The sequence below is a fragment of the Anthonomus grandis genome, chromosome 1, assembly GCF_022605725.1.
Source record: "Anthonomus grandis grandis chromosome 1, icAntGran1.3, whole genome shotgun sequence".
Classification (NCBI taxonomy): Eukaryota; Metazoa; Arthropoda; class Insecta; order Coleoptera; family Curculionidae; genus Anthonomus; species Anthonomus grandis.
Genome location: NC_065546.1, coordinates 45,084,463 through 45,107,898, shown reverse-complemented (window position 1 = coordinate 45,107,898; position 23,436 = coordinate 45,084,463). Strand labels below are relative to the sequence as shown.

Sequence of the window (23,436 nt, the reverse complement as noted above, 5' to 3'; positions counted from 1 at the left end):
TCACATTATTTTGACGTAAGGAATTTACTGTTCTATGTCCCATTACTTTCGGGACACCCTGTAAAAAAAGATGTCTTATTTTGAATCCAACAATATGCTCTTAAAATATTTGCACCGAATTTTGTAGCACCCTGTATAAAAACTGACTTTAGCCTAACCTAAAACTAAAACTTATTCATTTGTTTTTCCCTAACCCGAATACTTTGGAAAAGCCCCCCGTATAAAGCGCGATTGAATCGTATATTCGCGTAGTCGGTCGGCTGCCGATGCGATACATAAACGACAGACACATGCGACGGGCACATCCGGGACGTAGGGGAGCGCGAGGGGGCCACCGCGACCCACCGGATCCGCCATCGCTGTGACGCGCACTCGTGTTCAGCGTTCAGTTCTGACGGTGTGACGACCGCCCAGAAATTTGACGTGGCTACTACGTATACCCAGTTTTACCCACTCCGAGTGCAGCAAACTTGGTGACGAGGAATACGTAAGTGGTAAGTGTTTTGCCCAGCTGAAGAATAATAACAACTGACATAATGGTACAGGCGGCCCTTCTTCGTCCACATCCCAAATAATCACCTGCATAATCCTATGAAATGCTGCTTGCAACTCGTTTTACCACTTTTCTTCAAAAGGTAGTGAATATGGCGTCATATCTGTGAATAGCTTTTAAAATTAGATCGCGCGACTACCGAATGGCGCTCCTATGATCCAGTGAATTGGTTTATTTAACGCGCCAAATTTAATGAAAACAACGTTTTATCCGTGTCTGTGTTATGTATGTGGTGTGTATGTTTTGGCTAAATTCATTTACAAAATATTTGGGGTTATGTTGTATAATTTGTGGCATAAAATTTAAAATCGCGCCCCGTTTATTAGCGTTGTAAACATTTACGTCATCTACTAATCCGAGCTTTTCATAGTTTGCGGTTTTATTGCCAGTGATATGAAATGCGCGGGCTCTTGATTTTATTTAGTTAAATATTAAGTTGTTTAATTTTACTATTTAATACAAGTGTCCAATTTTTTCACAAATCACGATTTGTTTTGTTTAACCATACCTGACCTTGCTTAAAATAAACTGGTATTATGAATGTATCACACTTAAATATTAGTAATAATTTTTAAGTGTGATACATTCCTTTCAAAAAAGAGACTTAAAATCGAAAATAGAAAACCATGGGTCACAGCAGGCCTCAGAACTTTAGCTAAAAACCTCCGTTTTTTGGCTAAGCTGTGCAAGTTTACAACTAATGCAAACATTATTCTTTATCATCAGAAATATCGTAGTCTATATAGAAAGACGATAAAAGCAGCTAAAGTTAAATATTATAGAGACCCCTTGAATATGTCCTCAAATAGGCAGAGAGAATGTTGGTCAATTATAAATGACTTCAGGCATTCTCACAAGAAAGTTTCAGAACCAGAAATAAGACCAAATAGTTTAAATGATTATTACTGTAATATTCCTCATTTATTGCTCAAGGATGTGAATACTTATATTGATCCTTTTATATTCAACAAGTGTCACTTCAAAATTCTTTTTTCTTTTATCCTATTAGCCTTACTGATGTTAGAGATGCAATTAAAAGCTTAAAAAACCATAAATCAGCGGGAGCTGATGGAATATCATCAAAATTACTACTCCTTTTGCCTGACTCAGCATTGAATGCCTTAGCTTCTGCCATAAACAATTCCTTTCATAATGGGATCTTTCCAGCATGTTTGAAGGAGGCAGTGGTTATCCCTCTTTATAAGGGTGGAGATGTGAGTGAGCCTTGTAATTTCCGTCCAATTTCTATATTATCTACCCTCTCCAAGATAGTTGAAAAACTTGCAAAAATCAGAATTTTATCTTTTTTGCAACATAATTGCATTTTATCTGCAAATCAGTTTGGATTTCAAACGGGAAAAGGGACTCATGACGCTGTTTTCGGCTTTTTGGAGAGTGTCTATGTGTCCTTAAATTCTGGAGAGTCCGCGGCGGCAGTGTTTTGCGATTTATCCAAGGCATTTGATTGTGTATGGAATACTGCTGTCTAAGCTCAATAATTATGGCTTTAGAGGTGTGCCATTGCAATGGCTGGAATCCTATCTGTCTAATCGTACCCAAAGAGTTACAGTATCTGGATGTTTATCCGATTCCAGATCCCTTAAAACTGGAATACCTCAGGGTTCAGTGTTAGGACCACTATTATTTTTGTTCTATGTAAATGATTTGGGTTCATTAAAACTGCAGGGCAAAGTGGTTCAGTTTGCTGATGATACCACCATTTTATGGAATCATAGAGATTCTGATAATGTTAGAGCCCAGGTTTTTAAGGATCTTAAGATTTTATCAGAGTGGTGTGCTGCAAACAGGCTTGTATTTAATGTGGGCAAAACCTTTATTATGGGATTTAAGTGTGACGTTCAGGGCCTTATGTTTAGTGCAAACTCCCCCTTGCAAAACAAAGAAAGCTGTAAGTTCCTTGGTATTACCATTGATGGTCGCCTTCGCTTCGAAGATCATATCCTAAATCTTGCATCAAAATTATCCTCTGGATGCTTTGCAGTAAGAATGGCGGGGCATGAGCTTGGAGGGGTAGTTGCACGTTCAGTGTATTTTTCTCTTATTGAGTCCCATCTTCTTTATGGCTTGCCTTTTTGGGGTTTAAGCAACAAGAGATTATTAAACATTTTTTATTTATTTATTTATTCATCAATGTATATAACATTTCAAGTACTTATTAATAATTAACAGTAGTCTTAAGTAAAAACTATAATACTAATAAACAATACTGTGCTAAACATAATCCAAAGAGTGGGAGTAGGGCACTATCCCAAGATAGTATATATTTATTTAAAGATGTACTGAAAAAATCAAGATCTTTTGCAAATCTATTCACTGTAGAAGCTATTCTATTTATAGGACTGTTTAGTAGATAGGATGTTCTGCAAAAGGGAATGTGGAGAAGCGCCTGACCTCGTGTTGTGTAAGAAGATACATGCAAAGAGAAAAGGCACAGACATTCCGGACTTCTAACAATACCATTCAGAACCTTAAACGCAAAGCAAACATCAAAGAACTGCCTTCTACTTGATAAGGAGTTTATGCTCAGGTAGGACATGGTCTCTGAACAGGTAAGATCCAGGCCTGACTTCATAAGAGTATATCTGGCAAACCTGATAAACTTGTGCTGGATATTTTCAAGCCTCTCAATGTGAATCAGAAAATGAGGTGACCAAACAATATTGGAGAATTCGAGAAGAGATCTCACCAGGCAAATCTATAGTGTCTTCAATGCCGACACATTAGTAAAGTCTTTGCAAGATCTTTTGATAAAACCAAGCAGTTTATTAGCTCTATTTACAGTATTTTCGAAGTGGTGGGAGAAAGTAAGACTCGGGTCCAGAAAGACACCCAAATCCTTGACTGAGTCAAGCTCCTTTAAGGGGATACCATCAATAACATATTGACAAGGAGGGGAGACCCTTAAACGAGTAAACCTCATAAACCCGCATTTCTTAACATTCAATGACATTTCATTCGACTTACACCAGGAAAACACTCTGTTTATATCTCTCTGAAGCACCAACTGATCCTGAGAGGAGGAAATCCGCCGAAAAATTTTCAAATCATCAGCGAAGAGCAAAAACTTAGACTCCAGTAGGGAGCCGAGGTGATTGATAAAGAGACTGAATAACAATGGTCCCAAATGGGAGCCCTGAGGGACCCCTGAAGTTGTCAAAAATGGGTTGGACAAAAAACCACCAATTTTAACACACTGCTCTCTATCCATCAGATAAGACTTGATCCAAAGTAAAAGAGATCCGCTGATGCCGAGATCTGAAATATGAGAGATAAGAATATTATGGTTGACCCTATCGAAGGCCTTACTAAAGTCCGTGTATATCGCATGTGTTTCATTACCGTCGGCAAAAGATTTGAAGATATAGTTGCTAAAAACAAACAAGTTTGTATCCACAGAACGACCTCTGGTGAATCCATGCTGCTGATCTCCAATTATTTCCTGAAATGTGCCAGATAGAACCACCTCTACACAGTGCTCGAACAGCTTAGGAATTGCAGAGAGGATACTAATGGGACGATAGTTAGTTATGTCACTCTTATTCCCAGATTTATAAATAGGACATACATGAGATAGCTTCCAGTTCTCTGGAAAAGTTCCAGAAGTTAGGGACAAATTGAAAATATGAAAAAGTGGAAGGAAAAGGGAATGGCTGCATTCTTTCAAAAGCCTGTTTGGAATTCCATCGGGACCCGCTCCCTTTCTGCTGTCCAGTTTAGCCAATGCTGTTTCAATTGTAGTAGCACTAAGGAACACGTGGTTGATATGGTTAAATTTACATGAGGTATCGAGACCGTCAGAGGCATTAGAAGGGTTAGTATTCTTGTTAAATACAGATAAAAAGTGGGTGGCAAAGAGATTTGCAATAGAAATACCAGTATCGGCCCTGAGATCATGAAGGAACATCTCATCTGGAACGGTAGAATCGCTTTGATTGGACTGAAGTCTTACAAATTTCCAAAAGGTCTTGCTATCGTTCTCTATTGCATTTTCGGCTCTTTCAATGTAATGTCTGTAGCATTCACTGGATAATGAACGGCATTCTGAGCGCAGAACACTAAAACTTAAGTAATCAGACAAAATAAACATAATTTTTGTGATTCAAAAAAAGGCAGTTAGATACCTATGTTCCGCTGGGTTAAGAGATTCTTGTAAACCTCTCTTTATATCTCAAAAAATCCTAACTCTTTTTTCTCTTTTTATCTTAGAAACAGCTACTCTTATTCATAAATGTCGTAAACCTCCCTCTGACACTGGTCATATGACTCGCCAGGTTAACGATTTTCCCTTACCAATCCCTACATCCTCCCTCACCAAGAACTCACTTATATACCTTAGCAAAAAAATTTACAACCATGTTCCTCTATGTATCCGACAAATTGTAGAAGTTAAGAGATTCAAAAAGGAATTAAAATCACTTTTATTATCCAGGGCATATTATAGCCTTGACGATTTTTTTAATGATACCTTTTAACCTGTGCTCTGACATCATTTTAGTGTTTTAGTTTTGTTTCCTGTTAAATAATTTAATTTACTTCTTCTAAATTCTGTTTTATTGACAGCTTTACTTATTTTTTAATGAAATTTATCAAAAAGATGCTTTTTTTTTTCTCAATTTGTTTTGTTATGATTAATTTTGGTAATGTGTGTAAATTTTATGGTAAAGTGTTTTAGATGTTATGTTTGTTTGAAATTTAAAGTGAATTTGGAATTTTTTAGTTTTTAGGATGCTTGTACACAAGATTTTGTTGTCTTACGTAATATAGCACATTTTCTTTCTTTCTTTCTTAATGGTTTTAATACATCATTTATGGGTTAAACTTACACCAAATAGGTCTTCGAGACTTATAGTACAAGTTATTACAGGATAAAATTGCCGTTAAATGACCCCAGAACTTGTTAAATGAACCCAAAAGCCTAGGTTACAGCATAACTTATCTTATGTTATTATTTTGATAATCTATTGAAGGTTATGAAACTGACCTTAGTGATACTTTTCATATGATTGTCAGTTCAAGTCTTACTATGATTGGTCCAAAAAATAACATTAAACATCACCTAAGATAGGGTAAACTACCCAATGGTTGGCACTTTAAGGGCCAAATTATGGACCAACTGGTAAAGTTCCTGTGTGTTATCAGGCAGATAAATTCTATCCTCTCCGTAAACCTACCTGTAGCTGTAGGAGGAATTATGAACCAAATTTTAACCTGTTAAGTAACAGAAGGTTTACAGTTTTGCAACATTGTAATTGTTCTGGTCCCTACAATAATCTTAAGAAAAAAAGAAAGATTAGGGCTATTAATCTCCGGTCCTGAGAAAATAAATAAAATAAACAAAAATAATGGAAGTATTTGGTTTTTAATTTGTACTAATAGTTACATGTACTTGCATACTTGTTTTGTGCCAAATCCTATATTCTTTCTTTTAGTACTAGTATTAATAGGTATTTGCATTCTCGCTAATTGTTTGTAAATATCCCATCAGGCATTTGCCAGTGAATCACAGTACAAAGCTTTTGAGAAACTGTATACTGTGCAGTGACTTTGGTAGAATTTTAATCAATTTTTTTATATTATTTTTTTAGAGGATGTCTCAACAACCTGATAAAAAAAAGAGGTTGGTAAACTTTTCTGAAAAAGAAGTTATTTTGCTCTGTAGTTCAGTAAGTCAATGTGCCGGTACAATTAAATCAAAAAAGAATGATGCAACATCTTGGAAAGATATTGAATAATTTTTGAACAAAGTATAAGGGTATAAAAAAAGATATAAGAAAAAAAGTAGCCAAGAACAAACAGGAAATATTTAAAACTGATGGTGGTAGTGCAACAATTACACCTCTTACCACCTATGAGGAAATTATTTATAATTTAATAACACTGAGTGTTGAGGGACTGCCTTTAAGATATGATGATGATAGTGACAGAATATAGTGGCTTAAATTTGATGTTCACCTATATGGGATCTCTTAGATGTATGTTTTTTTTCATTTCTCAGTTACATAACAGTGGCTTAATCAGCAAAGTTGGGCACTACCATATTAAATAAAGAGAGATTTAACCAGATGAAAAATACTCATTCAGATTAAGAACAAAATTTAGAATATCATACACAAACTTCTTGCAAAACTAAGCAACCTCCAACTCTTTGAAAAATTTAGGTTATAAATTTCCTGGTAAACCTTTTATACACTGCTTTTTCCTGTTGTTAACTTATTCTACTGGTAAGCAAAAATTATCCCACTGGTAAGACAAACAAAAAGTTCATATTTCAATTTTTAATGTTACCAGCAGGATAACTTTTCCAGACACTTTACCAGCCAGTCCATAATTTGGCCCTAAATGAACCCTATATCAAAGCCTAGGTTACAGGATAACTTATCTATTTATTTATTATTTTGATAATTTATTGAAGCTTAAGTCACTGAGGTTAGTGATGCTTTTCATATGATTGTCAGTTTGAGTCTTACTGTGATTGGTCCAAAACATTAATTAAACATCACCTAAGATAGGGTAAACTACCCAATGGTTGGCACTTTAAGGGCCAAATTACGGACCAACTGGTAAAGTTCCTGTGTGTTATCAGGCAGATAAATTCTATCCTCTCCGTAAACCTACCTGTAGCTGTAGGAATTATGAACCAAATTTTAACCTGTTGTTAAGTAACAGAAGTTTTACAGTTTCGCAACATTGTAATTGTTCTAGTGCCTACAATAAAATTAAGAAAAAAAGAAAGATTAGGGCTATTAATCTCCGGTCCTGAGAAAATAAATAAAATAAACAAAAATAATGGAAGTGTTTGGTTTTTAATTTGTACTAATAGTTACAGGTACTTGCATACTTATTTTGTGCCAAATCCGAAGTTCTTTCTGTTAGTACAAGTATTAATAGGTATTTGCATTTTTGCTAATTGTTTGTAAATATCCCACCAGACATTTGCCAGTGAATAACAGTACACAGCTTTTTAGAAACTGTTACTGTGCAGTGAATTTGGTAGAATTTTACTCAATTTTTTTATATTATTTTTTTAGAGGATGTCTCAACAACCTGATAAAAAAAGAGGTCAGTAAACTTTTCTGAAAAAGAAGTTATTTTGCTCTGTAGTTCAGTAAGTCAATGTGCGGGTACAAGAATCAAAAAAGAGTGATGCAACATCTTGGAAAGATATTGAAGAATTTTTGAACAAAGTATAAGGGTATAAAAAAAGTCTAAGAAAAAAAGTAGCCAAGAACAAACAGGAAATATTTAAAACTGGTGGTGGTAGTGCAACCATAACACCTATTACCACCTATGAGGAAATTATTTATAATTTAATAACACTGAGTGTTGAGGGACTGCCTTTAAGATATGATGATGATAGTGACAGAATATAGTGGCTTAAATTTGATGTTCACCTATATGGGATCTCTTAGATGTATATTTTTTTTTCATTTCTCAGTTACATAACAGTGGCTTAATCAGCAAAGTTGGGCACTACCATATTAAATAAAGAGAGATTTAACCAGATGAAAAATACTCATTCAGATTAAGAACAAAATTTAGAATATCATACACAAACTTCTTGCAAAACTAAGCAACCTCCAACTCTTTGAAAAATTTAGGTTATAAATTTCCTGGTAAACCTTTTATACACTGCTTTTTCCTGTTGTTAACTTATTCTACTGGTAAGCAAAAATTATCCCACTGGTAAGACAAACAAGAAGTTCATATTTCAATTTTTAATGTTACCAGCAGGATAACTTTTCCAGACACTTTACCAGCCAGTCCATAATTTCGCCCTAAATGAACCCTATATCAAAGCCTAGGTTACAGGATAACTTATCTATTTATTTATTATTTTGATAATTTATTGAATCTTAGGACACTGAGGTTAGTGATGCTTTTCATATGATTGTCAGTTTGAGTCTTACTGTGATTGGTCCAAAACATTAATTAAACATCACCTAAGATAGGGTAAACTACCCAATGGTTGGCACTTTAAGGGCCAAATTATGGACCAACTGGTAAAGTTCCTGTGTGTTATCAGGCAGATAAATTCTATCCTCTCCGTAAACCTACCTGTAGCTGTAGGAGGAATTATGAACCAAATTTTAACCTGTTAAGTAACAGAAGGTTTACAGTTTCGCAACATTGTAATAATTGTTCTGGTCCCTACAATAATCTTAAGAAAAAAAGAAAGATTAGGGCTATTAATCTCCGGTCCTGAGAAAATAAATAAAATAAACAAAAATAATGGAAGTGTTTGGTTTTTAATTTGTACTAATAGTTACAGGTACTTGCTTACTTGTTTTGTGCCAAATACAATATTCTTGCTGTTAGTACTAGTATTAATAGTTATTTGCATTCTCGCTAATTGTTTGTAAATATCCCATCAGGCATTTGCCAGTGAATCACAGTACAAAGCTTTTGAGAAACTGTATACTGTGCAGTGAATTTGGTAGAATTTTAATCAATTTTTTTATATTATTTTTTTAGAGGATGTCTCAACAACCTGATAAAAAAAAGAGGTCAGTAAACTTTTCTGAAAAAGAAGTTATTTTGCTCTGTAGTTCAGTAAGTCAATGTGCGGGTACAAGAATCAAAAAAGAGTGATGCAACATCTTGGAAAGATATTGAATAATTTTTGAACAAAGTATAAGGGTATAAAAAAAGTCTAAGAAAAAAAGTAGCCAAGAACAAACAGGAAATATTTAAAACTGGTGGTGGTAGTGCAACCATAACACCTATTACCACCTATGAGGAAATTATTTATAATTTAATAACACTGAGCGTTGAGGGACTGCCTTTAAGATATGATGATGATAGTGACAGAATATAGTGGCTTAAATTTGATGTTCACCTATATGGGATCTCTTAGATGTATGTTTTTTTTCATTTCTCAGTTACATAACAGTGGCTTAATCAGCAAAGTTGGGCACTACCATATTAAATAAAGAGAGATTTAACCAGATGAAAAATACTCATTCAGATTAAGAACAAAATTTAGAATATCATACACAAACTTCTTGCAAAACTAAGCAACCTCCAACTCTTTGAAAAATTTAGGTTATAAATTTCCTGGTAAACCTTTTATACACTGCTTTTTCCTGTTGTTAACTTATTCTACTGGTAAGCAAAAATTATCCCACTGGTAAGACAAACAAAAAGTTCATATTTCAATTTTTAATGTTACCAGCAGGATAACTTTTCCAGACACTTTACCAGCCAGTCCATAATTTGGCCCTAAATGAACCCTATATCAAAGCCTAGGTTACAGGATAACTTATCTATTTATTTATTATTTTGATAATTTATTGAAGCTTAAGTCACTGAGGTTAGTGATGCTTTTCATATGATTGTCAGTTTGAGTCTTACTGTGATTGGTCCAAAACATTAATTAAACATCACCTAAGATAGGGTAAACTACCCAATGGTTGGCACTTTAAGGGCCAAATTACGGACCAACTGGTAAAGTTCCTGTGTGTTATCAGGCAGATAAATTCTATCCTCTCCGTAAACCTACCTGTAACTGTAGGAATTATAAACCAAATTTTAACCTGTTGTTAAGTAACAGAAGTTTTACAGTTTCGCAACATTGTAATTGTTCTAGTGCCTACAATAATCTTAAGAAAAAAAGAAAGATTAGGGCTATTAATCTCCGGTCCTGAGAAAATAAATAAAATAAACAAAAATAATGGAAGTGTTTGGTTTTTAATTTGTACTAATAGTTTGAGGTACTTGCATACTTGTTTTGTGCCAAATCCGATATTCTTTCTGTTAGTACTAGTATTAATAGGTATTTGCATTTTCGCTAATTGTTTGTAAATATCCCACCAGACATTTGCCAGTGAATCACAGTACACAGCTTTTTAGAAACTGTTACTGTGCTGTGAATTTGGTAGAATTTTACTCAATTTTTTTATATTATTTTTTTAGAGGATGTCTCAACAACCTGATAAAAAAGAGGTCAGTAAACTTTTCTGAAAAAGAAGTTATTTTGCTCTGTAGTTCAGTAAGTCAATGTGCGGGTACAAGAATCAAAAAAGAGTGATGCAACATCTTGGAAAGATATTGAATAATTTTTGAACAAAGTATAAGGGTATAAAAAAAGTCTAAGAAAAAAAGTAGCCAAGAACAAACAGGAAATATTTAAAACTGGTGGTGGTAGTGCAACCATAACACCTATTACCACCTATGAGGAAATTATTTATAATTTAATAACACTGAGTGTTGAGGGACTGCCTTTAAGATATGATGATGATAGTGACAGAATATAGTGGCTTAAATTTGATGTTCACCTATATGGGATCTCTTAGATGTATGTTTTTTTTTCATTTCTCAGTTACATAACAGTGGCTTAATCAGCAAAGTTGGGCACTACCATATTAAATAAAGAGAGATTTAACCAGATGAAAAATACTCATTCAGATTAAGAACAAAATTTAGAATATCATACACAAACTTCTTGCAAAACTAAGCAACCTCCAACTCTTTGAAAAATTTAGGTTATAAATTTCCTGGTAAACCTTTTATACACTGCTTTTTCCTGTTGTTAACTTATTCTACTGGTAAGCAAAAATTATCCCACTGGTAAGACAAAAAAGAAGTTCATATTTCAATTTTTAATGTTACCAGCAGGATAACTTTTCCAGACACTTTACCAGCCAGTCCATAATTTCGCCCTAAATGAACCCTATATCAAAGCCTAGGTTACAGGATAACTTATCTATTTATTTATTATTTTGATAATTTATTGAAGCTTAGGACACTGAGGTTAGTGATGCTTTTCATATGATTGTCAGTTTGAGTCTTACTGTGATTGGTCCAAAACATTAATTAAACATCACCTAAGATAGGGTAAACTACCCAATGGTTGGCACTTTAAGGGCCAAATTATGGACCAACTGGTAAAGTTCCTGTGTGTTATCAGGCAGATAAATTTTATCCTCTCCATAAACCTACCTGTAGCTGTAGGAGGAATTATGAACCAAATTTTAACCTGTTAAGTAACAGAAGGTTTACAGTTTCGCAACATTGTAATAATTGTTCTGGTCCCTACAATAATCTTAAGAAAAAAAGAAAGATTAGGGCTATTAATCTCCGGTCCTGAGAAAATAAATAAAATAAACAAAAATAATGGAAGTGTTTGGTTTTTAATTTGTACTAATAGTTACAGGTACTTGCATACTTGTTTTGTGCCAAATACAATATTCTTTCTGTTAGTACTAGTATTAATAGGTATTTGCATTCTCGCTAATTGTTTGTAAATATCCCATCAGGCATTTGCCAGTGAATCACAGTACAAAGCTTTTGAGAAACTGTATACTGTGCAGTGAATTTGGTAGAATTTTAATCAATTTTTTTATATTATTTTTTTAGAGGATGTCTCAACAACCTGATAAAAAAAAGAGGTCAGTAAACTTTTCTGAAAAAGAATAATAAATTATTTTGCTCTGTAATTTAGTAGAAGTCAATATGCAGGTTCAATTGAATCAAAAAAGACTGATGCAACATCTTGGGAAGAAAAAAATCAGGCCTGAGAAAATTTGACAGCATAGTTTAATGTAAAAAACCCTGTGTCAGGGATGGTTCGAACCTTGAATGATCTTTAAAGTATGAGGGTATAAAAAAAGATCTATATTAAAAGAAATATTTAAAACTGGTGGAGGAAGTGCAACACCTCTTACCACCTATGAGGAAATAATTTATAATTTAATAACACTGAGTGTTTAGGGACTGCCTTTAAGCTATCATGATAATAGTAAGTCACAGAATATAGTGGCTCAAATTTGACGTTCGTATGTTTTCTTTTCATTTCTCAGTCATATAACAGTGGCATAGCCAGCAAAGAGGGGCAGGTGAGGGAAGGGTGTAACCTTACCTTGGGCATTATCATTTTAAATAAAAAGAGATTTAACCAGATGAAAAATCACAAAATACTCATACATACTAAGAACAAAATTTAGAATATTATACACACACTTCTTGCAAAACTATGCAAGCTCCAACTCTAAGAAATTTGAGGTTATAAATTTCCTGGTAAACTTTTTATACACTGCTTTTTCCTGTTGTTAACTTATTCTACTGGTAAGCAAGAATTATCCTGCTGGTAAGACAAACAAAAAGTTCATAATTCAATTTTTAATGTTACCAGCAGGATAACTTTTCCAAACACTTTACCAGCCGGTCCATAATTTGGCCCCTATTTCTTCTTGATAATGAGGTAAATTTTTGAATTGCCAAAGATACTATTTTTGAAAAATAGTTATAAATAAATTAAATTTATAGTAAAAAAAGTCATATTTATTATAATTAAATAAAACAAGAAAAGGGACCATTTGTCTAATGATTGGCACCTTTTAACCTAATATTGGCACCCACATTTGCCCAATTATTGGCACCTCTGTTTTCTTTCAATTTGTGTACTTAACAATAATTAGGCATTTACTATAAATAAAAAACCTAATTTTAGGTAGGTACTGTTTATTAAGGTTTTTTTTAAAGAACCGTTATAGGTACATATTTTGAATTTAAAACACATTTTTATTTTATATAAACTTACACATTAACTTAGCTGAATAATAAAAACTTAAGTTATTTTCATAAAACATATAAATATTTACTTAAGAACATTACTTATATTCTTTTAAAGGCAAGTTCCACACTAAAAAAGTAAACATTACAGTTAAATACTGTTTGATCCTCTTGGTTGACCTCATACATGTTTTAAGTTTCTCTTGGAGCAAGAACTTTTTCCATGTTAGAGGGACAATTAAGAAAAATCTTCTCATCCCATTGAAAATCCTTGGGCCTGTAAAATATTCTCAAATACTTTTTCCTCAAAGTAGACATAAATATCATTAAACCACTTTTTTACATCTTGCTTTGATACCCATGCTGATGCTGCTGTTACTGTCAAAGTCAAAATATACTTTATTTGCTAAGTTTACAAACTTGTGCTAAAAGCTTCCTAATCCTAGAATTTACAAGACTAGTAGTTATTTGGTTAAACTTAAAACAGGATACAGAATCCATTATGATTTTACATAGGAGCATATTTCATATCATTAAAAAAAACTAAAAAAAAAAAGAACAGAAAAAGCAAGAACTAACATAAAACAAGATTGGAAAAAAAATCTTATCAACAGATATATAATTAGTTTTAAATATTAAAATGTATCATTAAAATACTCTTCAATGCTGTAGTAAGCTCTTGGTAAGATTAATTTCTTTAGTTCCCTCCTAAACTTTTTAAGGTCTGTACAAAAAGGAAACATGATTAAATATTTTATGACTTATAATAGAGTTTGTTGTAAGTGAGGAGGTGGGGATTGGAAGAGATAAGTTGTTTACTTGAAGAGGATTATGACTGGTGCAGATTAGAGGATGAGAGATTAGATAGAGCCGATTTGTGAATAGGAAGAAATTTTACTCATCTTTCACCTGTCTGGCAGAGGTTTTGATGATTAGATTAAAAAGATGTTTAAATGGTTGTAAAAAATAATCATGGCAGTCCTTCACGATATATGCCGGAATGTCACCAGGGCCTATTGCTTTATTAGGTTTAATCCTGCTGACCGCTTTAAGAATTTCTTCCTTGGAAATCATTTGAGTGCAGAAAAATGATATCTCCATGAGTGAACAGTCTAAGTCGTTGTCAATTATAAACGCTGCCCTGAAAAAATTATGAATTCCATCAGCAACCTTTTGAGAACCTGAGTAGGTTTTGCCCTTAAAAGTTAAAAAGTCAACGATATCACGCTGAGATTTAACAAAAAACCAGCACAACTTAGGATTTCCTTTTAAACCAGATTCCACATCCCTTAAGTAGTCAGCATAGACACCTTTAATTTTGATCTTTATATTTTTACAGCAGCTCTAGTGGATCCGAATCCGTATCTAGTTAGTTCCGTGTTTTTTTAGGAGAAATTTGTATTTGAGCTTGATAAAGTTAATAATTTCTTTGATAAAGCATATGGGATACTTAATTATTTGGGTGGTCTTAGAGATGGACTTATTAAAAATATCCGCACAAGTAGAATAAAAGACACCCATAACCATATATTCACATCTGAACAAGACTCAAGGTGTTCCCAGCTCTGAGAGGCAAAAAGATTATAATTATAAATTAGCTTTCTTAAAATTAAATTTATTGCTAGGTTCAACGTTGCAGAATTGTGGACGTTCCTTAAGCTTGAAGCAAACGCTTAATTAAACATGGATGGTGCCCGTCAATAGGAACACAGATCCTCTACACCTTCCATATGAACACCATCGAAAAAGGTTTATCGTAGCGAGATTTTTGAAATATATCTTTTTTAAGCAAAAGTGATTGCACAATGCATATTTTAAATAAAAAATTAAATTATACCAAGCAAAAAAAAAATCAAAATATTTCTGATAGTGCCCTCAATGATATAATTAAAAAAAAGTTAATTTTAAGGTTTGGCAATTAAAAACATTGTCCAAACTTTGTTAAAAACAAAGATTATGATTAATGCCAAAATTAAAGAAAATTGCATTATGTTCATCGCCCTCTATCTTGGTTCTCTTTGACTTCTTTAACCTAATCACATTTTTTAAGGAATCTGTTATTATTTACCATTATTTATAGCACATCCTGTATATGCCAAAAAAATACTTTTAATAAAATCTGAAAATTTTTCATTGTGCTTAGTCACACTCATCTATTTATTTAAACGTAATCATTTACCGAGTTTATACGAGTACCTTGGTTTAGTGCAAGTCGGTTTAACATAATTCGCATGTATAAACATCTACACCGCTTGAGCTTAAATCGATATAAATAAGTGGATGATCCGGTTTAAAATACCTTGTAAACATCTGACAACACTCACACCATTTAACTCCCAGTGCTACCAACGCAAATGTGCAAATGCTTTAAAAAAATAAATAAACAGTTTAGACGTTAATTTTTTGCCAAATTATTTTGTTATCACTTGTGTATCAAATGGTATACTTTTCAAGTAATAAATTAACTAGTCAGCTCAACCAATTTATTCCTTAAGTCCTAGGTTGGCAATAGTAAACAGATGCTAAATCTTAAGGTGGAATCCCATGCTTAACACTAGCCAAACTGAATTATTTCTAAACCGGTTTAATAATTAATTAGTTTCGGTTGTAAGACGAACATGTAAATGAATTGCACATGCTTCAGTCAATCAAATAAATTATTTAATTCTTAGGTGATTTGCTAGATTCAGCTGAACGACATGACCCAAGTAAATGCCACCATTTTGACCCTGAATTTAATCGAAGTCGATTGTATTTTATAATTAATTAATGATAAAACGTCTGATTTCAGGTGCCGAAAGGCTTTACAACATGGACGCGATTGAGGAAAAGTGCGATCCATTATCGACGGCCCCAGAGAGTCCAATAGCATCATCGGTAGGGACCATCATTAACAACAACAACTCTCAATCCCATCTGGTGGCAGCCACTAACATTGTTCAGCTTACCATTCCCCATTCGCAGGTAGGGGTTACATTACCCCCGCTCTGCTCACTATCATTTTATTCATACCATTTAGTCATACATTTATGTTTATTCCATAGTGTCTCTTATTTTTCTTTGAGTATGGATCATAAGTGTAAAGTATAATGCCCAAAAGATTATTAGTTAAATGGGTTAATAAGACATACAGCTAAAAGACTATTGTTTCAAATAAATCATTTTACTTTTATTATGTACACTATAAAAATAGTCCTATGATTGGCGCCTGTGGTGTGACACTCAAATCACAAGACAGTTTTACCACCAACCAAAACTCTTTATTTTACTCTCGACGCGTGTTTCCCTAATGATGTTAGCATCTTCAGGAGAAGGTTATAAAAGATTAAGACAGTTCAATATTAAAATAGTTTTAATTGCCTCCCGAAGTTTATCGTTAGTGAAACATGTGTCGAGAGTAAAATAAAGAGTTTTGGTAAGTGGTAAAACTGTCTCGTGATTTGATTATAAAAATGTGTGCAGTTAAATCTTAAGAAATTTGGTTATAATTTGCACGCTTTATTAGCCACTTATTATTTAATCATTTGTCATATCTTCTTATGATGTCATTCATTCATTACCAGTGCTTTTGTAAACTCTTCATCTAATCTCATTTATGTATTTTAGTAACACAGAATTTCTGTTAATTCTTATAGGCAATGATGCCCTTTAAAATCCCACAAAATATGTATAAGGAGCACACAGATCTGAACCAAGTAGGTAATTTTATATTGCTTTTGTTCAATTGGGTGATTTCATTTAAGGTGAAAATAGTCTTTGTCCTGCTTTTGTGTTCCCACAGGGGCTTCTTAAATGCTTAAAATATCTTCAAATTTTTGTCCTCATCCCTTTTTACGTTCCATAAACAACATTTGTGTTAATTTAACTGGAATACACTTGACGATACCTCATAAAATTTTTAATTGAAGCCAGATATAAGTCAAGTGGATTAAAACATTTTTTTTATCATTGGGGCCGATGTATAAAATTTATAATTGTTGTAGTCCAAGTTATCGGACATCAAGAGGAAATCAGTTTTCTTTGCAGTCAAAAATCAAGTTCAATCAAGAAATCAGTTCCTTATGCCACTGCGTCATATCTTGTTATGTAACCCTGCTGACGCTATTTAACAAAATATTCAGCTTAATGACATAGAAACAAAAGATAACAACACCTTTATAATGTGTATTCTTATCAGGAGCAAAAAATCTATTTTTAAATATCTGTGCCTGACAAAAATGATAAATACTATATAATTTTTGATTAACATGCATAAAATATGCTAATTTTAAGTATGTAAGCGAGAGAAAAAACTTATTTTCGGGTTTTGGCCAAGGTTACGGTTTTTCAGATTTTAAACTACAATTATGTCATTGAGGTTGAAGCTTTTTCCGCACATGATATGAATTCCATGATTAATTTAACCTGAAACAACAGTTTTCTTTTTTCATTTTCACCGCTTTCGTCACCTTCGCTTTTGTCAATAATTTTTATTTAAGCGGGATTAATTTGTTGCACGTTTTACTTTTGACTGACATGCATTTTTTTTTGTTAATACTTATAGACACTGATGCCCTTTAAAATACCACATAATATTATGTTGAAGGAGCACACAGATCTAAACCAAGTAGGTAAATTTTTATGTTTTTTTTTGTTTGTTTTGATTTCTTTTTTTACTTGGGGTGATGCTTATTCGAATTCTTGTTTTCTGTTTGTAAACTTCTGACATCGATTTCCACTAGTGGCTTAAATTGGGGACTATTTCTAGAATTTTAACACCAGATACAGTGGCGAATGAAAGTATTGCAACATTTTATTTTTTTATTTACATTATCTACGGCCAAGAGAGTATTCTGTGTATGTTTGTCAAACCTCAACTATTTGTGTGATAAAGCATAAAAAACGTGAAACTTTTGCGGATTGTAAGTCTGTTTTGTTGTTCACAAAAATATGGAAACATTTTATGTAGTACTCTATAAAATTTACTTTAGTTATTGCTTGTCCTTAATTACTTGTAGTTTACCAAGTACAATGCCAAAGTGCAGATAGTACGACGCTGACTTTAAATAAAAAAAGTTATACCAAATTATACCAAAAAGGTGTGAATCAAATCGATACTTCTAAACGTCTTGATGTAAAGGTAAATAAAATTACTGTAAATTAACTTTCTAAAAATCTTCTGGAGTTTTTGATATTTAGGAGTTTAAAGTGAGACCCTAGGTGCCAATCTCTTTCTTGGACTCTACCACGTAAGAAGCCGAATATTTCTAAAATTATTACGTATTGAACTTGGATGTTGGATAACATTCGTACAGAATATTCTTCTGCATATTATTATTTATGTTTCATAAAAAATATTCTTAGTAGTTTTGGAGATTTGGAACTTTAAAGTGAGACCCTCAGGTCCAAGTCTCTTCCTTCAACTGTACCTCGTAAAAAGCCGGATATTTCCAAAACTATTGCTTCAGTCAATTTGGCTGTTAAATAATATTTATACATCATATTCTTCAAGAGATCTAAGGCTCTTCATTGAGGAGCATTACATAAAAAGTTAAATATTTACAAAACTGTAAATTGAATGACTTTGAGTATCAAATAACATTTGTAAAGAACATTTTTCTGTATATTACGCTTTTTGTTTCGTTAGAATATTGGCACATGTATTAAAGGGCAAATTTCAGCTTCTAAACAAAAGGTTAAGAGCTGTTGCAGCCTGGTAACTAAAATACTAACCTACAACAAACACAGGTCACAACCTTAAGGTATAGGTGTAATACAACAAATGTGTAAATCTAGGAAGTAATACAAGTTCAGGCATAGATAATAAAATGTGTATAATAGTAACAACTAAACCTAACTCTTGCTACCTAATATTTAATTGACTATAAGCAATAGGTATATAAAAATATAAAGTTGTATGGGCTTAACACAATATTAGAACAAAGTAGTTATAAGCGTTTTCCTTGTATTATTTCGAAAAGCATTTATAGATGGCGAGAGGTTCGGTATATGTTCATTCACACAAATTGCAATATTATAGGAAAAGCTGCGTTTGAAAATTTCTTTGCGATGCCGTGGGATCTCCAGAGTATTTCGAAATATATTTTGAGATATTGTCAGTAGTTTTTGAGATTTGGTACTTTAAAGTAAAACCTTGAAATCCAAATCTCTTCCTTCGACTCTACCACGTAATAAGCCTGATAGTTCCAAACCTTTTGCTTGACTCAATTTGGATCTTCGATAACATTTGTAGAGAATATTCTTCTAAATAATTATGCCTTATGTTTCAAGAGGGTATTCCTAGTAGTTTTTGAGATTTGGGAATTTAAAACGAGATCCTCAGATCTAAGTCTCTTTGTTGGATTCCACCACACACAGTCAGATATTTCCAAAATCATTGCTTGAACCAATTTGAGTGTTAGATAACACAGGTACTGAATATTCTTCTGAATATTACGGTTTTTGTTTCATTAGTATATTATCAGTAGTTTTTGAGATTTGGGATTTTAAAGAAGACACTGAAATCGAAATCTCTTCTTTCGACTCTACCACGTAATAAACCGGATAGCTCCAAAACTATTGCTTGTATATTCTTCTATGTGTTACGCTTTTTGTTTCATGAGAATATTCCTAGTAGTTTTAGTCTAAGGCTCTTTATGGGACACCATTACATAAAAAGTTAAATATTTTCAAAACTGTTGCTTAAATCAATTTAAGTGTTGAATAACATTTATACAGAATATTTTTCTGCGTACTACGCTTTTTGACTCATAAGAATATTCGCAGTAGTTTTTGAGAGTTTGGAACTTTCAAGTGAGACTCTAAGATCCAAGTGCCTTTCTTGAACTCTACCAAACAAAAAGCTGTTTTTTTTTTCATAAACTTCTAAAATATAAATACAAAATCTGCAAGAAAAGTAGTTAAACATGAACATGAAATAGCGGAGATATTAAATACATACTTTTCACAAATTTGTTGCAAAATCTTCATTCAAATATAAATCAAGAAGAAATACAAGAGACAATGTATCTTGACTCAGCAAACAGAGAAGAAATATCAAACTTTATATATGAGTTGAAAGTCAGAGATCACCAGGAGAGGAAGGCATTACTAAAAAAGACATTTTACAACTCCTTGATGTTATTAATGATGACATTGTTGTTATTGTGTATAACATCTTGAAGACTAGATTTTTCCCAAAGCAACTAAAGTTAACAAAAATCACCCCTATACATAAAAAAAGTTTGTCAAATTAAGCCCAACAGTTACAGACCAATATCAGTCCTAAAGACTTCTTCAAGAATACCAGAAAAAGTGATAAAGAAAAGATTTTAGGGAAAAATATTATAATTTTTATCCTTACCAATATGGTTAAAAAAACAGCGCCAGGCAGAAAGTAGCGCATATCGAACAACAATTGACCATTGGGTGTGACAAGAAATATCCGTTGTTTCATCCACTTCTAGAGAAAAGCAAGTGGATTGGTTTATTTCTGACTCAGTGGTTTTATTTAAAATATGGCTTATTGACTCTATTAATTAATTTTGCACCTATTAATGGAAAACAAAATACAAGGCCAACAAAACAGTTTGTTTTTTATTTCGCTCCCGGTTAACCATGAATATTAAATTATACCAATTTTCGGAAAACGCCCTGTTACTTCCCGAACTAATATTTATAAGCCCCGACATTTTAGGCAACGGACGACCTTTATTTTTAATACAAATTTGTTCTTCAAACGATAAAGAGGAAAACCCATGCTCCCTTGTCTCACGCCAGTCTCCTAGGAGTTACAGCAAACTTACTTGAATATGTAGCAGGTGAACTTGATAAAAATAAACATATCTTAACCAAGTAAAACCAAATAAAATTGTCTAAAACCATATTCATATATTTACAAAAGGCTTTTGACACTATTGGGAAATACATTTTGCTCAATAAACTAGATATAATGAGTTGTGCGCCGAATTGCCCACAACTCTTAATATCATACTCAAAAAATTGAAAACAATTCACACAAAATTCTTAAGTTAAGGTAAAATGAAAATCCTGCAGTCTCTCTCCACTTATTTATTAAGCATTTAGTTATTTAAAATTCCCTAAATGTTTGGGACATAGTGGTGTCCATCATCAGGGGATAAAAGGATTAAAATTGGTATTGGATATATGCCCCAGGGTTTGATTCTGGACATTCGAACAATAGAATGTAAATAAATAAAATTAAAAAAAAAACAATAATAACAAATAGAGGGCTTTTGACATGGAATCAAACCCTGGGTCGTATATCCTTAATAAATAAGTGGAGGAAGACTGCAGGATTTTCATTTTACGTTAACCTACGACTCCACTGCAAGTATGGACTATTTCTTCAAAATCAAAAAGTATTGGTGTTGCCAGGGTTGCCAGGGTTTAGTGGTTGGGCCTCTGAGGCATAAAATTTGGCAAACGACAAAAGAATCCGTCACTTGCATTCAGCTATTAGATCGGAAAACTTAATATAACCAGCATCAGAATTACTATTGACATAAATATAGTGAGCATGTTTCCTCACCTAAGTTAATCTTTCAAGGTCAGATGAAAATCATTTAGGAAAGTTAAAATGAAGGCGTCATTCATAACCCACATGATGAAAGATAGGATCACTTGCTTTTAAAATAATTTAGCTCCCTAACATTAGAAAAAAACAAATTTAAAAATATACTACGACTATTGGGAATCTTATTATGCTAATACAATTTTAAAAAACCTAAGGCTTGCACACTATCCACAGTTGGACGACCACCAGGGGTATATCACTCTGGTCACTCCACTGCATTGTCAATCTGCCATGTTGCTTTGGGAAGATTCTAAGTACCACATACATTAGCTTCAAAATTCCAATTGTATAATACTTCTCGTAAAGACTGAAGAGAAGTAGACTCCACGTACCACAAACCTCACTTAATTGACACAAGATTTATATTTGCTCTAGTAGGTTTTCATTAATAGTAATTGAATGTGGATTCTATATTATTGCTGAAAGAGACCAATACACCATCACTACTCAAATTTGCACTAGATTATTGGGATCTATTACACCTGAAGATACTAAAACCGTCACACTTAATTTCACAATTAAACGTATTATAGTTTAAGTTGCTCTCCAAAAAAATACTAGGTATATCATAAGATTAATAAATTGAACCTAAATAGGTCGCAAATAACGATTTGGATTGTTTTATAGATGGCTTTGTTGTAATAAACTGAGTACAAATACAAGTAAAATAGTATATATTATGATTATAAAGCATAAAAATAAACCAACCTGTGGTATAAACTTGTAACTTAACTGTAGTGGAAGCAAGAACAATTAAGCAACTTTGATCTTAAGATCTATTTACAATAATTTATCCTTGATATGTCGATTTACGTACATAACTTATTATATATTTATATAAAAAAATAATGCTCTGTTACCTAAAAACTCAGAAGCCTAATAATCAGAACAAATAATAGTAGGACAATGATATTAACCATTGAAGCTTAGAGATACCAAACAGGATACTGAACGATCAAAATCAATAAAGTAATTTGAAACATTAAGGTGAAAAATGTACACTATTTCTAGTTATAAATGGAAGACTATGCATACTTCTGTTAATAATATCCAAAATGTGAGGTAAAAAAGTTAGCTTGGCATCGGAATAACTAACTAAATCTTTAACTGTATCAACTGACCTAATTTCATTATTCTTGGTTGTGTTTTGATAATTTTCACTTAGCAACTTTTTTTTAATTCAACAGAAAATTATGCCATTTCCTCGCCTATTTATTTTCAACTCGGTCATGCATATAAAGCGTAACCTGTCTGACTATTCTTTGTCTAGAGGTACCCACTATGAACTCAGGCTTAACTTAAATTTAGATTTACCCAAACATAAATAAGTGGCAAACAGCCCAGTAGTTTTACCAATTAAATTATACAATAATCTTAATCTTCCTATTGAAATAAAAAAAAATTGAGAAGGTTAATCATTTCAAAGCTTCATTGAATGAAAAGAATTTTAATTAAAAATACCTTTTATACGGTAACAGAATATTTAAATTGCAGCGTCTCGTCTTCACTCCCATAATTCGTGTTTGTTTGTTTGTTAAAAGCTCTAGTTTTCTTATATTCTTAGTTTTTAGTTAATTCTAGATTTTTTTATTGTTTTTTCTTAAGACCTTTTAAAAGTTGTATGTTTATGTTTTATAGTTTTATTTTTTGACATTATCCAATACTTATTTGTATGAGTCTATGGAAATAAATATTTGAGTATTGAGTAAAAGAGGAGAACCCTGCAGTACACTGGCTATGATACTTAACTTCTCTGATTCATCAGTCAGACAAAAAT

General features: G+C 32.6%; 1 protein-coding gene across 27 annotated transcripts in view; it reads left to right on the top strand.

Annotated features, from left to right (window-relative positions):
* The first annotated feature begins 290 nt into the window (after window positions 1–290).
* The window catches only part of LOC126736853 (cyclic AMP-responsive element-binding protein 1), a 59,843-nt gene continuing 36,697 nt past the window's right edge, over window positions 291–23,436 (top strand). For 5 of the 27 annotated variants that reach the window (XM_050441469.1, XM_050441451.1, XM_050441509.1 and 2 more), the window contains exons 1-4: window positions 731–785; window positions 15,876–16,048; window positions 16,720–16,779; window positions 17,628–17,690. In XM_050441469.1, the coding sequence (XP_050297426.1) occupies window positions 746–785; window positions 15,876–16,048; window positions 16,720–16,779; window positions 17,628–17,690 (336 nt within the window). In that variant the 5' untranslated portion in view covers window positions 731–745. The other 22 variants (XM_050441630.1, XM_050441534.1, XM_050441518.1 and 19 more) reach the window with 20 other exon arrangements.